This window comes from Morone saxatilis, unplaced genomic scaffold (assembly GCF_004916995.1).
Source record: "Morone saxatilis isolate NCDOM2014 unplaced genomic scaffold, NCSU_SB_2.0 Contig20, whole genome shotgun sequence".
Lineage (NCBI taxonomy): Eukaryota > Metazoa > Chordata > Actinopteri > Moronidae > Morone > Morone saxatilis.
The window spans coordinates 16,958,219-16,973,324 of NW_023339763.1; the positions used below are offsets into that span (position 1 = coordinate 16,958,219).

The 15,106-nt window shown below is 39.0% G+C and overlaps 1 protein-coding gene across 1 annotated transcript; it reads right to left on the reverse strand.

Annotated features, from left to right (window-relative positions):
• Positions 1 to 4,785: 4,785 nt before the first annotated feature.
• radx (RPA1 related single stranded DNA binding protein) lies at positions 4,786 to 11,581 on the reverse strand. Its single transcript, XM_035665972.1, has 15 exons — positions 10,723 to 11,581; positions 10,190 to 10,332; positions 9,877 to 10,069; positions 9,411 to 9,519; positions 9,198 to 9,298; positions 8,978 to 9,097; positions 7,915 to 8,010; positions 7,646 to 7,813; positions 6,962 to 7,113; positions 6,736 to 6,881; positions 6,580 to 6,627; positions 6,393 to 6,502; positions 6,073 to 6,309; positions 5,342 to 5,524; positions 4,786 to 5,157 (listed from the first exon to the last, which is right to left on the reverse strand). Exons 1-15 carry the CDS (start codon positions 11,330 to 11,332, stop codon positions 5,021 to 5,023), a joined length of 2,553 nt encoding a protein of 850 aa, XP_035521865.1. The 5' UTR covers positions 11,333 to 11,581; the 3' UTR covers positions 4,786 to 5,020.
• Between the last annotated feature and the right edge of the window lie 3,525 nt (positions 11,582 to 15,106).

Below are 15,106 nucleotides of genomic sequence, written 5' to 3' on the forward strand. Positions count from 1 at the left end.
CATCACACTCACACGTCATCAATCAGTGAAACTGCCGGAACAAGTGGATTATCAAAGCTCTCGAGAAGACACCGCTTTCACAAGTTCACGCGTGGGAGTTTTTCATCTAGCAAAGAGAGTTTTGTTTTGTGAGTGTCTGTTTGCACTTTGGTACCACCCCCTACCCAAAAGTAGAATATTTATTTTTGCCTGTGAATTAATATTCTATTTTCCTCACTAATAAGGCTTAATAGTGAGCTTATTGTTCAAACCTACAACTCGCTCCCCAGTTACATCAATTCGTCAGCCCTGGTCAGATTGTCTGCTTGTGAAAATGGGTCATCTCAAAAAAAGGGATTTTTGTACATGGGAACTCTTTGACTACATCAAAGTGTACGTCAGTTGGCAGACATCAGACGTCGCTCCCATTTTGTTGGCATGGCAAGTCACTAGAGAGGGGCTTTATTGTGAAACATGCAGTGGTGAGATGACTGTCATATCTGAAAATCAGGTTTGATAAGAATTTTGATGTAACATGCTACACTGGGAAGCTGGGAGGGAATGTTCTCCAATTATTAGAAAGGTCTATCTAGATTTTTAAAGCCTCAATCTGGGACTGAGGAAGGGGGGTCGCACAACTATCGCACCACTTCTCACCAAGAACGACAACAAAGCTCTGAAGTCCTGATTTTTCTGATGAGTCCTAAACAAGCTAGCAGAGGGGGGGAATTTGTGCCTTTAACCATGGTACGTACCATGGTGTGGTTTGATGGTTTTGGCGGATTATGGCTTTAAAAATCCAGCTCAGGTCCATTTGGAATACAAAATTATATTTTCATAGGTCATAATATATTATTTTCCACAATGCATCAGATTGAAACAAAAGACATCTGCATTTGTAATGGATATATTACAAATATATAATGGATGCTTTTTGCAACCTTGACATCAAATCCAAACTCTTTCTGTGATGATAGCATCTGATAAGATTCATTTAACATTTGAAACTCTAATGAAATCATATTTATTACATATAAATTCGAACAGTATACGGGATTAAGAAACTGCTTTTCTATACTAAAGTTCTAATTGTTTTTATGTGTTCATTTAGACATTGAAAGGTCAACACCGGTCTAAATGTCTTACCCCACCCGGGTTAATGGTTTAATAGGAGTGGTTTTCACGAGAGCAGTGCACCACCACAGACCTGCATGTGGCTCACAGTATTTTTCCATACAACGATACAACAAACAGCTGCAGAGTGGTTAGCTTAGTGATTTGAATTACACAGTGATGGTGATTTTGGAGAGATTCTGCCTGCTACCTGGATATATGTCAACAGTATTACCTTGTTTATTTTATTTAACCCTCCGGGAAGTGTACTCTAACCATGACCATGTGAGCTCATTTACATTGCTTCCTGCTTTGAATGTGATCTCATTGGAAAAAAACTAAAACAAACATACTGCTCGCAGATTTTAATTCCCCCTGAAAATGAGCCTCCACTGCGTTATATTATGTAAAATATCATTCATGCAGTGATTACAAAAACAATATATTTGACATTATTTTAAGTATCCAATACTGATTTGCTCATGCTCATTTGCTGTCAGTATTTCAAGATGTTACAATCTTGTTCTTTTCATACTGTAACTTTTTGAATGACAATCTTTTGAGTCCATCATATTTTTCAAGAGATGCCGCTCTGTGTTCGTTTAGTGAAAGAAATCCCTGCCATTTGTGCAACTGCTAATCGGCTTTATAGACTGCACTCAACCTCAAACAGTCATATTATAGATTATATATTGAATATAAAGGTAAGCTAACATATTTACTGGCTCACGTTGCAATGTTGTATCGGGCATTCTTTGAGGATAATGTTGATTGCAGCACTGTCATACCGGTCAGAAGACGGTGTGGAGTGTACTGGTGAAGCTGGATTAGCAGTTAAACAACATCCAGGAAGAATACACACTAAACATACATACATCTCTGTCCCTATCTGTCTTTTGTTAATGACAATCAGAGACAACTTTTAACTGTACAGACACTGCTTGTGCCAGAGTCTGAATTTAAATCTAACAATCTACCTTTTGAATCTGCTCGTGTTACAGAGTTGTTCCCGTATAGCTCAGCAGGAAAAATCTCAGTATTTCCTGAAATCCTCACTGTGGAACTTGTGCTACACTTTATAAAAAAGCAGCCCTTCACGCTCAGTGCGACAGTCTGGGCTCGGCCACCCCAGCTGTACACATTCCGGTTAGCTACGTCATAGTCCCTTTTCAAGACTGGTGCTGTTCATAGCGGACGACGACACTCAACTGTCAGAACTACATGTGCGTCAACATGTACGTTCAGTGCCCTTTTACACTTTCCTATGTGCAATGTCAATTTGAAAAAGAAGAATGTTAATTTATACTGTTTTAAGTGTTTCACAGCAGATGTACGGTGTATATATAGAGAGGTGTATAATAAGCCATTGTACCATGTAAATTATATGGAAGTATTTTTTTAATGAAATTGTCCTAACATTCCTTCAGCAGTTGATATCAGCAGTATCTTTTTTTTTTTTAAAAAGGTACAAGGTGTGTCCAGTGAAGAGTATGATTACAGTGATTATACAGGACTTTGTCTGGTGACGCTGAGTGTTTGTTTTTTTCTTTTCCCCCAAACGTGATATAAAAACAGAGAAACTCTGGAGTAAAGGGTCATATGTTCACCATGATTGTGAAAAAATATTAAATGAAGAATCTTAATCCTTATGTCCTTGTCAAGCAGAATTTCAGACACTTTGAAGGTTCACATCAGGGTGCGGGAACAACTATCCAGCTGTATGGTCACTGCTAGTGATAACAGCTGAGTGTTTAAAAAGGTAACTCAGCCAAAACGAACTTAAGTTACCTGCAAAAAGTCTTTTCTTTTTTCAGTTTTAAATGTTTCCAGGTTTTTTTTTTGTTTTTTTTTAGCTTTTAAAAAAAAGTGCAATTGTACATCATCAAAATATTTATTTTTAGACGGCGGAGGGAAGTCTCAGTCTCCCTGTATGTATTTCTATACATCCGTCAGTTAAATGAAAGCCCATATAAGTTCAGCTCAGCCAGCAACTCAGAGGTGCCATAGATGATTATATTTTTACTTCCCTTCACCACTCGATGTTACTTTTCCCGTCTAAAACACATCATTTAGAGAGGAGATTGTTATTTGCCTTGCAAGGTGGTTGAGGGAAATTCTGCTCATTAAACTCAACTGTGAGTGAATCAAGTTGAGATAGTTCACACGTTGTGCTCCGGATGTGGGTTAGGATCTAAATTATTTTACATTGGACAATTTTTATTTTATTTTTTTTGGGTGTGTATTGCTTCACAGGAGTTATTGTAAATAATCCATCTGCTTAGTCGATGCTGTTTTTCTTTATAGTTGCTCTGTCCGACAGTAGTTGCACCTGTTTTCTTTCTTTCTTCATCGTTTCAGAATGCTTCTCTGCTTCATGGGGTTTTTCACTGAGTGTCATTGTTTTTTGAAGGCATGTGATTTGAATCACATTTAACTTGTACTTTTCTGATTTGTAAAATAATGACTGACACCTTCAATGTGTGAGTGGGCAGTCAGATCAATGCTTTCTGTGTAAGATTTACCAGGACATGAACAAAACAAACCTGGTTCACAGCCATTTCTGCCGTTTCAGTGCAGAAACAAACATTGAATATATTGTATAATAGAATGTAAAAAAAAGTTATACTATATAGTTGTTTATTTTATATGTCTAATAGATTACATATGTATGTTACATGATTTTAAAATTAAAGTAATTTTGTAACAGATAATGAAGTGTCTTATTAGAGGAGGTGAGGCTTTGCGTTCAAGTTGTTGTTGCACAGTCACTTGTATGGCTTGTTTTCTCTCTGTATTTACCATCAAAATAAGCTTTAAAAATATCGTTAATATTGTTTTAAAAGAAATTAACAAATTAAGTTTACATTCTAAAATATCTTGATATTAATTATGTTATTGAATTATTTATAAATCAACCTGGATATTGTGAAATATATGAAAATAAATATTTTTAAACATATGTATTGTTATTCTGAGCAAACTGTTTACGTAGAAAATGTGTACAAGACTGTTCCTCAGCTGTGTGTTGTTCATGCAAAAAGCTGTAGTTTCATATCAGAAAGCCAGGCTAGTATTAATTTATGAAGAAGACTTGGCTGGACATAAAGTAAAAAAAGGTTTGACTTTAAAGTACCAGTGTGGAGGATTTATTGGCATCTAGCGGTGAAATTGCAGACTGAAAACTACTCGCATCCATATTTCACGACGTAGGAATGAGGCTGGGAAGTGTGTAGAAGAAACTACGGTGGCCACTATCTACAGCCAGTGTTTGGTTTGTCCATTGTGGGCTACTGTAGAAACATAGCGGCCTCCATGGAAGGCATCCAACAGTGTCTGTATATTGTGCAACAAGGTTTTAACACTTCTCTAACAAGTAATCTCTCACATGAAGCTTAACACTTTACGTTTGTTGATCGTGTGTTAATGAGCAGATTTAGGATGTAACATTACTTGGGGTGTGGGGGAGCCCATAAGCCACTGTCACACCTCCCTATGATCTGTTTTTCATACTGATTCGTTTGATTGCAGCATCCAAAATACCAGTCCTTTCTCTCTGTCTTCAGGCTGGAGACACTATTTCCTGTTTAGAGGAGCAGGGACTTGTAGTGTGTGGTAAACCTTATTTGTAGCCTAAGCAGCATCCGTCAGCCACAGTGAAATAAAATATACAATTTTATGTATTTCAGTCTTTTAATTAGCCATTAAACATTTTACTCTTTGAAAGATTTACGCATTATTTAAACTATTATGTGACATTTACTGTACATGAGAAACTGATAAGAGAATTTACAGGTATCAAATTATAGTCTTAAAAAAGTGGACTAAGTTTCTTCTCTTTCTATCCAAAATAACTGTCTAATTACATGATTAATGTACACTGATAATAATTACAAAGTCACACAACTGAACATGTGCTCTTCTGCATGTTCTAGTTGAGACAAATCTCTGTCACTCTGTACAACCTGCTGATCAGTACCTCCACCTTATCTCCACCCAGATGACAGAGGTCCAAGATGCACATGACATGCATGTCCTCCAGTTCACTGGCAGTCCTTAAGATCTCCTCTGCAAGACAAACATTTCACATTGTAGCATCACCGGTCACACTGATCCTAAATATAAATATAATAATAAATAAATATAACCATGCACTGTTGTAGTGATAAGACTTCCCAGGTCTGCTGAGAAAGCATGTGTCAAAGCAAAACTGCGTGGTGACTGTTGACTGACTGTGTGCTGTGGTGTCTACCTGGCTCAGGAAGTGTTGCTTCACTGTGGCTGGCAGAGTCGGTAAGAGGGCAGAGGAAGCCTGATGAAAGGCAGGACAGCATTGTGTTGCCATGGGGATTCCGAGGAAGCCCTACAGCTCTGGGCATATCTGAGCTCACAACAGGAAGATATGCGGCATCAACGGCTATTTGCTTGTTTATACCTGTCAAAAAGATTAAAAAAGAGGATTGTAAACTGTTCGTCATCACCTTCTAAAACATAAAAAAAATAGCAATTTTCTATAATAATAATAATAATAATAATAATAAAGACGGGCTCTAAAAGTGGACATACCTGACAATATGTGCCGGCTGTGTGCTATGATTCTAAAAACTGCTGTTCGAAGACAATGCCATGTTCAACTAACCCAACCTAACTAAAGCTACAGGGGTGGGCGCTGGTTGTGACGCAGGGAGAAGCTATAGAGGTTAGCAAGTATTTCTTCATTGAAAGAAGAAAACGGCACTGAAGGCTCTCGCTCTTCTCCAGTTCCTCCTAAGTAATATAATAAAAACATAAAAGCTAGGTCTACACTTGTAAAGGATTAAACGAATCGGACAGCAATTTTTTGTCTACTTGAGAGAGTCGTCCATAAGACAGAGGCACACAGAACATTATGTAGGAAACAAGAGGGTCTTCTGACAAACAGAATGGATAACAGAGGCTGAAACGCTGGAACAGATGAGAGTAATTCTTGCTATAAAACCGTACCTAATATTGTTACTTGGTAGTATCCTGGACAAACCACAGGTGAGATGCTGTCAGCGGTTTGCTCCGGTGCCCAGTGCGTTGGCTGAAGGTTACTCCACTGCAGAAGGACATCCTTTTCGTTAAACGTGAACCTCCGAGAGAAGCTGCCCTGGTACAGACCACCCTGACACAAATGTTCAGACGCTTCTTGTCGTTGCTTCAGCCAACTGCTGCTTTCCCAGGATAACACATCAGAGTCTGGTAGGAACAAACACAACCAGTGACAGTTTATCAGAACACATAAGGTACACCACAATAAAGCTGCAGCTCCAGTAATGCACCTTGATGCAGCTGTAAGTGAGACTCCACATCCTGAGCCTCTTCAGATTCAGAGTCACTCTCTTCTTCTGCCTGCTCTTGTGCTTCCTCTGTATTTTTATGTCCAGCCCTCCTGTAAGAGCAGAGACAAATGAGGTCAGACTGGTTGAAATGGTTACTGATGAACACTACCTGCTGAATCTTCAATACCTTTTTGCTGGAACGCTACCGCGATTCAAGGAGGACTGTGTGGTGTCCCTGGAAAAACGTGTTGATGTTAAATTTCATTAATTGAATTAAAAGTAAAACTCAATTTATGATTTAATATTAAGCGTACAAATCTGATAGTCAGGAGTCAAATCATACATCTGAATTCTTCTCTTCCCTCTACTTGCTAAGGTTTTCTTTACAGATGGAGTTAAACTGGCCTCCAAAGTCCGCTTAGCTGTTGAGGGATCTTTGTGTGTGTCAGGTACAGCTTGTTCGCAGGCATCAGCAGAAACACCGGGCACCTGCAAGAAACCAGTTGACTCATTTTACACTGTTAATGCTCACTGTTCTGGAAAATATGCTTTGAAATAATGTCTACTACCTCTTTCTCTTCTGTTGTTTCAGACTCTGTGGACTTCGGGTTTTTCATGTAGCGTACTGCTGTGATCTGTCCTTGAATTGCAAGTCTTTTATGTTCCCTGTATTGCAGGGTCTCTAACTCCCTTTTCAAGTCAGCCGCAGAAACCAGGGGAGCTTGAGCGGAAGACGGAGCATAAAGGTTTCAATATAAGAAACATCTACAGACAATAAAACCAAGTCACTTTTACTGTGGGATGCTACATTTTAGATGAGTATACTGTACTCTAAAGGACAAACTGTTCTCTGTAAATGCTCTTCTTACGGGAGGCTTGAAGAATAGCTTTTGAAAATTCAAATGGAGGGTATAAAGATGAACTCCCTGCAACTATGCATCAAGATACAGGCAGAGCAGGGGTGCAGTACAAATGATTTATGTGGGCCGTACACCACGCTGCACCTTGTGGCAGAACTGTGGGAGAATGCTGACCCTGATTTTATTGGATTCCTGCCACCCACAAGAGAACTGAGTGAATCTCATTTATGGTTCAGTACTGAAGTACTGAATGCTCTGAAATTATAGAAGATGCGCATTCTGCAATGAAGCTGTAATACAATGAGAGGCCAGAAAAGCTAAAGCATGCAAATATGCTCTGAAAATTAAGGGAAAAAAGTTTAACTTGTGAAACAGTCTGTGTTATTCCCTCACCTGAGGCATCTGCCATCGACTGGGTACATTTTTGCGGGGGGCTAGGGTAACAGTAGTGACCACCAACCGCAGTCTTCTGGAGGACTATGTTGTCCTTCAGAGTTTTGGTCCACTGGATGAAGCTTTTCACTTTGGGGTCACTCACATATGGCTGACCTTTGTGGTAGCCTGTTGTGGAGACAGATAATTATAAACAGTTCAGTTCCAGCTCACCGATACCGTCACCACGTATAAGTAGATTATCAGGTACTTGTTACAGTTGCGCAAACCTGTGATGAACGTCTCTGTCTCGCAGCTGCTTGTGAGGTAGGGCAATGAGCCTTCCACTCGACAAACTCTCATCTGAGTGCATACCAGGTAGGTCACTGTGGAAGAGATGATGATATATTAATATATAATTAATTCTTCATTATTTATTTGGGGGTGGCTGTAGCTCAGCCTGTAGGAACTTGGCTTGTCCAGCACAGATCACAGTATGGAGGGTGGACTGGTAGCTGGAGAGGTGCCAGTTCCACCTCCTGTGGACTGCCGAGGTGCCCTGGAGCAAGGCACATAACCCCTAACTGCTACCGGAGTGCTGCTATGTGGCGACCCGTCACCCCACCATCTCCCCACATTTGCATGTCTATAAGTTTGTGTGCATGATTGTATTTTGGGCCTATGTGTGTGTAAATATTGAATGAAAAAAATAATTTCCTCATTGGGAGTAATCAAGGATTTCTTCTTCTTCTTCTTCTTCTTCTTGGGTCTTTCACATCAAAACAACAACAAAACACGTAGTTTGATGATGTTGTGTTGTGTTCATTGTTAAACAACCAGCATTATTGATGAAAATCTGACGACTCAGGCAGAAATCATCTTCACAGATGAGGTAATGTATTCAAGTCTTAGTCACATTACGTTTAGTCATGTTCGCCAACTTCCTTGATGTATCCCGTGTTCCCTAGAAAGTTCTAGCAACTAGAGGCAAGTATATCTGCAGGACAAACGTAAAGGATGAACAAGAAGGACGTTTATGGATGTTCATCTTCCAAATATCAACATTTATATTTTTTTAGCAGATAGGATAACACAATGTAATTTGTTTGTCATCATTAATTCTGCCTGATATTTGCTAAAATAACTATATTTATTTGTTTTTTTTAGTTTTCCTAAATCACCTTTTGTTTACATTCATTCATTCATTGATTAGACCGCATAACTGAGCTGAAAGTCTCAACAACATGAGTCTTGTCATTTTAAGACATTTCAGTGCGGTTGCATATTATATCTTTTATAATGATATGTATATGCGTCAGAGCTATCAGACAAAAGCTGATACAGTTGACTTACTCGGGCAGATACGACTGAAGATTTCTGGTTGAGAAGAGGAAAAAACCTCCAGGATAAATGGTTGGTCAGATGTTCCATCCACTGCATGGATCCAGCGATACGTCCAGTATTTTTCTGGACCTAAAACATGAAAATGGTCGATCACCAATAACTGTATTCAAATTCAAAAGAAAATTCAGCCGCTTTACTTCGGTTTTAAAAAGCAATTTCAATTTCTTACCCTTGTTCCCTTTACTCTTCACTCTTTCAACGCGGCCAACAAACGTTACCAGACCTATGATATCACATGCAAAACTGTTGGATTGTTTTTCCAACTCTGACCTGTAAGATACAAACATAAGATGAAGCACTTTTTGAAATAATTAGAAAACACCTCAAGTACTAGATAAAGACAAACGTTGAACTGCTATATCGATAAATGCCAGTTCATTACCTGGTGGTGAACTGGTAGGAAACCTCAGGCAATCCCCACTGAGGCAGTACACTCTTCGGCGAGACCACAGTGATGACTGAAGCTGGGTTGCGAGGGTTCAGGCAGATTTCTTACAAAAACACATAAGAAGATATTACATTACAGAGAGTTTGGGCTAAGGATATACTGTGGTTCACAAGCCCTTTCACACACACCACAAATAACCAAGACAAGACTTCTTCAAAACATGAAAGATTTCTTTCTAGCCTTTATAGAAACCCTGTTAATGTTAAATCTGGAAGATTGACCTGAAGTAAAAGCAGATTTTAACTGTATGTATAAACTACAGAACCCTAGCTGTTAGATTTATTTATTTAGAAATGTGAGCGTTGGATAGACACGTTTCTACTATAAGACATTGATAGCGTTATGCAACATGAAAACAAAAGAAAAAAAAAAAAACTGTGGTCAGTAGTTCTGTACATACCTACAGAGTTGAAGGTCTTCATTCTGTGATGGTCCATTTGTGGGTGTGAGCGGTTTGAGTAACTCTGCTTCAGGGTGTAATTCTGGAGGTACAACACTGTTCCCACATTCAGTCTCTGGTAAAACTCTGGACAAAGTTCGTTCCACAGCACAAGGGACATTGTCCCGCTCTGGTCAGCAACTTCAAAGTATGCCTGAAAATATGACAAAGCATGAGGTGAAAAAAGTAGACCACACTTTGAATTAGTATGAAATATGAAACTGAGATCCTGTTCACATTGTGTTACTGAATCTCCAAACTCTTTCAAACTCACCTGATAAGGGTAATCAATCTTGAGGCCAAACTTCCCATAATAGCGTAATCTGGATTTGTGTATTATCTTCACGAGGAGAGGGAGAGATTTCCATGTGTTTCTAAAGGATGACTCCAGACTAGAAAGAAGAGTAATCTTGGACACTGTTGAAAAGAAGACCATGTAGACAACACATCTGAGAGAGTTCATGAAAAGATATCATTATAAACCAGTTTTTGACTGTTGTTCAGACAAAACAAGCAGTCTGATACACCACTGTGGTTCCTGATTAACTGATGATTGGCATTTTTCTATATGCAGTTTGTTGCCCATGACATAATAATAAAAAAACAACTAATAATGACAATAACATAATATTTGTTGCAGCCAACTTATTAAACTCACTACATTATCTCGCATGTAAACACACTCTGACTGCACCAATATCCTCAAATGACTGCAGGCAGGGTCAAACTAAAATATTAAACCAAGTACGGAAGCCCACCCCAGTGGTATAAACGAGTGCGACAAAGGGGGTCATAGTAGTATCTCACCGTCCAGCACTGTGTCAGATGAAGGAGACCCTGAGGTCCAGATGTCTCCCTCAGGGTCGTCGTTGTTCCACAGAGACAGGTAGTGTTTGCGGCTCACCTGAAGGGGAACATCACTCTGCAGCACCACACTCCTCTCCATGCCATGTTTGACCAGTATGGGCAGTGAGCTGACATCCTTTATGCGGGCCAGGACAGCGGACCTCCCAACACCACAGCCAAGCTTTTCAACGCAAATGTAACCATGCCCCAGTCTTTTCTCATTATAAACATACGTGCACTGCGTGATGCTGATGTCCGCCCCGGTCCTCAGGGTGTTTGTGTGCACCAGGTGGTTCAAACTAGGGTGGACAAAGCACTTGGCTCTCCACACTCCGTCAGTGACCGTCACATCGTAGCTGTAGCTGTCGGACTGCCCCTGCTGCCCCCCCTGCTGCTGCCCCTCCGTTAGCTCAGATAAATACCTCTGGAGAGCAATGACAGCCACAGGAGCCGCCTCCTCTGGCTGTAGTTTCAGGCACTGTGTGGAGGATAGCCGCTCCAGCGTCCTCTGGAGGAAGGACACCTGAGAGAGGCCGCTCACCATCGACGAACAGGACGAGCTGTCCTCCATTGTGGACAGTTTATCGGAGTTAACGCGACTGGCGACGTTGTTGAGCTGCTGTCACTATTAGCAACAGAGGAAGTAACGTTAGTGGCATTTAAAGAAATGAGTTGTTGTTCTTTGTTTAATCACGCAGGACGTAATGTTTCACGGTGTTTCGAGAGAGGAGGGTAACGTTACTTCGGTAACGAAGGTAACGTTACAGCTCGGCTGGTAAACGTTACAAATAACGCGCCTGTGGTTTGATTCTTCTTCTTCTTCTTCTTCTTTGGGTTTTATGGCGGGTTCAACCATGACTTCATAAGGTGCATACCGCCACCTACTGCACCGGAGTATAAAGCATGAGTTATAGTTATATCAGACTACTTTACATCATAATAAATAAATAAATAACCTATAATATAACCCCCTCTCCTGTTGTTCCCAATATACCCTCAAGGTTCAATCTTCTGACTTATCTTTTGTTTTAGCATTATCCTCTCTTCTCTATATTTTCTACAATGTAAGTGTATATGTTTTACACTTTATGGGATTTTACGTTCCAAACATTCATCTGATCGACTTTTACCTCACAAAAACAGTGTTGAGACCTCAGTGTGGTTAAAACTGTCTCCTCCCTTCTGCTCTTTCTAATCACACCCTGCACACTGTAATATTTCCTTCCACTACTATCCCTGTCCCACCTGTCCTGCCATTTCTTCATCATTTCTTTTTTGGTCATCCCTCAGCTTCTCCTTTACCAGAGGTTATATTTATAACATCGCTCGTCGTGGTTGATTTTTTTTTAGCTATTTTGTCTGCTCTCTCATTCCCTTTTATACCTACATGATCAGATACCCAGCAGAATCTCACATCTATCTGAAGCCTCCGCAATCTAAATAAATGTTGATGGATTTCTAGCATTAAATCTTATCTATTAGATGTCATATTTTGAATACAGTAAAGGTCTGCTACAGAATCAACACAACACAACCAGTCCGTCTGGTTTTACTTCCTCCACCCACTGCAACACTACAATAATCGCCATCATTGTTTTTTCTCTTGTACATAGTGTTTTTATTATTTCCCTATTCTTACTGTTTATTCACACTGTTATTTTCTCTATCCGACTATTGGACTGTTACATTGGAACATTGCCCCATTGTAGGAACAAATAAAGGAATATTCTCCTATCTATCTATTATCTACTATCTATCTAATCTATGCTACTACACTATCTTATCTTCTATCTATCTATCTATCTATCTATCTATCTATCTATCGTATCTATCATTTCTGTCTGTGTAAACTGACAGACTGAATCACGGAATCCTTTCCCATACTACTTATTTTGCTATTGATTATATTCCTATGCCTACCCTATCTTCTTTATCTTTGGACCTGTCCTTTTATGTGACTTTCCAGGTGTCCTTTCCCACTCCCTTCCCATCCTTTATTTAATTCCATAAATTATTCATTCATCATTATATTTAAATCTACCTCCATTTTTGGAAACAGCCAAATAGGGATATTATTTAATGTAATATTTGATTATATAATGTTTCCACCATTTCGTACTGATATTAACTCCTTCTTTCTTCATTATATCTGCTGCGATCTATTAGTACATGTTTGACAGTTTTTGGTTTATTACAGTGTGTGCATTGTCCAGCAGGGTGCTTTGATCATCCTGTACTCTCAGATGGGTAATGATCTCCTCCCTCTGGCTCCCACCAAAACCTCTGCTTTACCTAATGCTACTTGTATGTCAATTAGCGGTCGCTTTATTGATTGTTTTCCCAAATGTATACCATCTCAATTTCCCATGAGCAGGAACCTAAAGAAAGGAGATATCCAATCCCCTGTAATGTAGCCTGAGTAGCAACTGAAACATTTCATATATACATATATATCCTTGCCTGCATGACAACTTTCCAGACATGATACTTGAAAGTGCTGACAAGCTATATATCTGAAGACACTCATTGTAATGCTAACAATATTAAGATAAGATAATATAAGATGTTCCTTTATGGATCCCTGAGAGTCTCTGGATCTTTTGAACCATCTGTAAATATGAATATCTTTTGTTGTTTGTACTATTTTAATTTAGGTTTCTCTTTTGCTTTCTGCTGCAGACGTGTCTGAGTGGGATAATGAATCTCTCAGGAGGTGTAGCTGATGATGGAACAGTGGGGCTTCGTTTTACAGGTCAAGCATTGCGCCTAGCATTCCCTATCCACCCAGAACTGAAACCACATCTGGATCGTCATTATGCTCCCACAGCAGTTCTGGAAACCCAACCTTTGTTTAGGAGGTGATGCTACTATTGACCTTGAAGATTACACCCAATACACTAACATAAGGCGTAACCCTCCTGATTTGTAGAGCCATTTCACCCCATTTCGACCTGCATTGCAGATGATGTTTTAAATGTTCCACTAAAACTAAAACTGTTCAAGGTTCATCAGGTTTTTTAAGGTTGGTTTCGGCCGCAACCCTGCATCCATAATATAGGACTGCTCTAATAGGAGCTTAATAAATATTTAATAAAGATGTCTTGCTTGTGCCCCAACCTCGCTCTGACAGGCAATATATTATTGATCTTTTAGCACTTGTTTTTTTACTTTGTCAGTATGTTGACACCAGATAAGCTCTCAATAAAACCACCTTAACCCGTCTGAGTGCTTGTCCATACAATTTCTTGGGTACTTGTTGTTTGGCTGTGTCACTATTTGCATTAAATGGGTGGGTAATGCTTTCACCATCCTGGTACACCATCAGTATTAGTTGGTAAAAGAGATTTACAGTTATTCATACTGCTGACCTCTTCAGAAATCATCATTTCATCATCACTTCCTCTCATTTTCTTCAGGGAAGCAACCATAATTTAACTCTGGCAGTTTGGTGCTGCAAGGGCATTTGAGTTCCCTGCATTACTGGTAGGAATGAAGTAGACAAAAAAAATTTAAACATGTTTAACTTCCTCTTAGAGATGGTGGCAGATTCTTATTTTCCTCTTCCTGTTACTCAAATCATTGTGTCAGTTAGTCCAGACCTGATGATGTGCATGAGGTATAGTGTTTACGTTGCATTTAACCACTTATCAGATTCCAGAATGAGGTTTATTGGGTCCTTAAGAAGCCTTTAGACGCTGTGCCAAGTAAACTGATAAACAGTCATTTAGATATTGGTTCATTGGGCAGAGGTGCCTATAAAGACAAAGAAGATAAGGGAATGCTCTGCTCTGTCATTACCTCCCCTAACAGTGTAAATACTGTATGCCTTGTTAGCTCTTTGTGTCTTTGATAATAAAAATGTTTGGTCTGTGAGATACCAAATGTGTATCTTTTGGTTCATTTATCTCAACAACAGTATAAATACTACACCATTGAGACAATGTGTGGAAGTTTAGAAATTAAAAAAAAATCTTTTAACATACATGTAACTAACATTACAGCTAAAATAAAGATAAAGAAGACAATTATTAAACCAAGAACACATAAAACACAAATGTAAATATAAACGAAATCATACTACTAGTGTACACAACAAAATACTGTCATAAGTTCAGTGAAATATTACTTAAAATGTTCCTTAGCTCAAATAAAAAACATCAATTGAAAAAAATGTAATAATATGGTAAAACTAAAAATTAGTTTTATTTTTTTTAAAACAGGATTGCATTGGATTTTCCTTCAATTTTTCCACTGTTCTGTATTGCTTTTCACATAGGAGGAATTTGCCTTGGTACATTTGTGCATAAGAATCACAACGAAGTGTAGAAAAATATAAATAAAGATA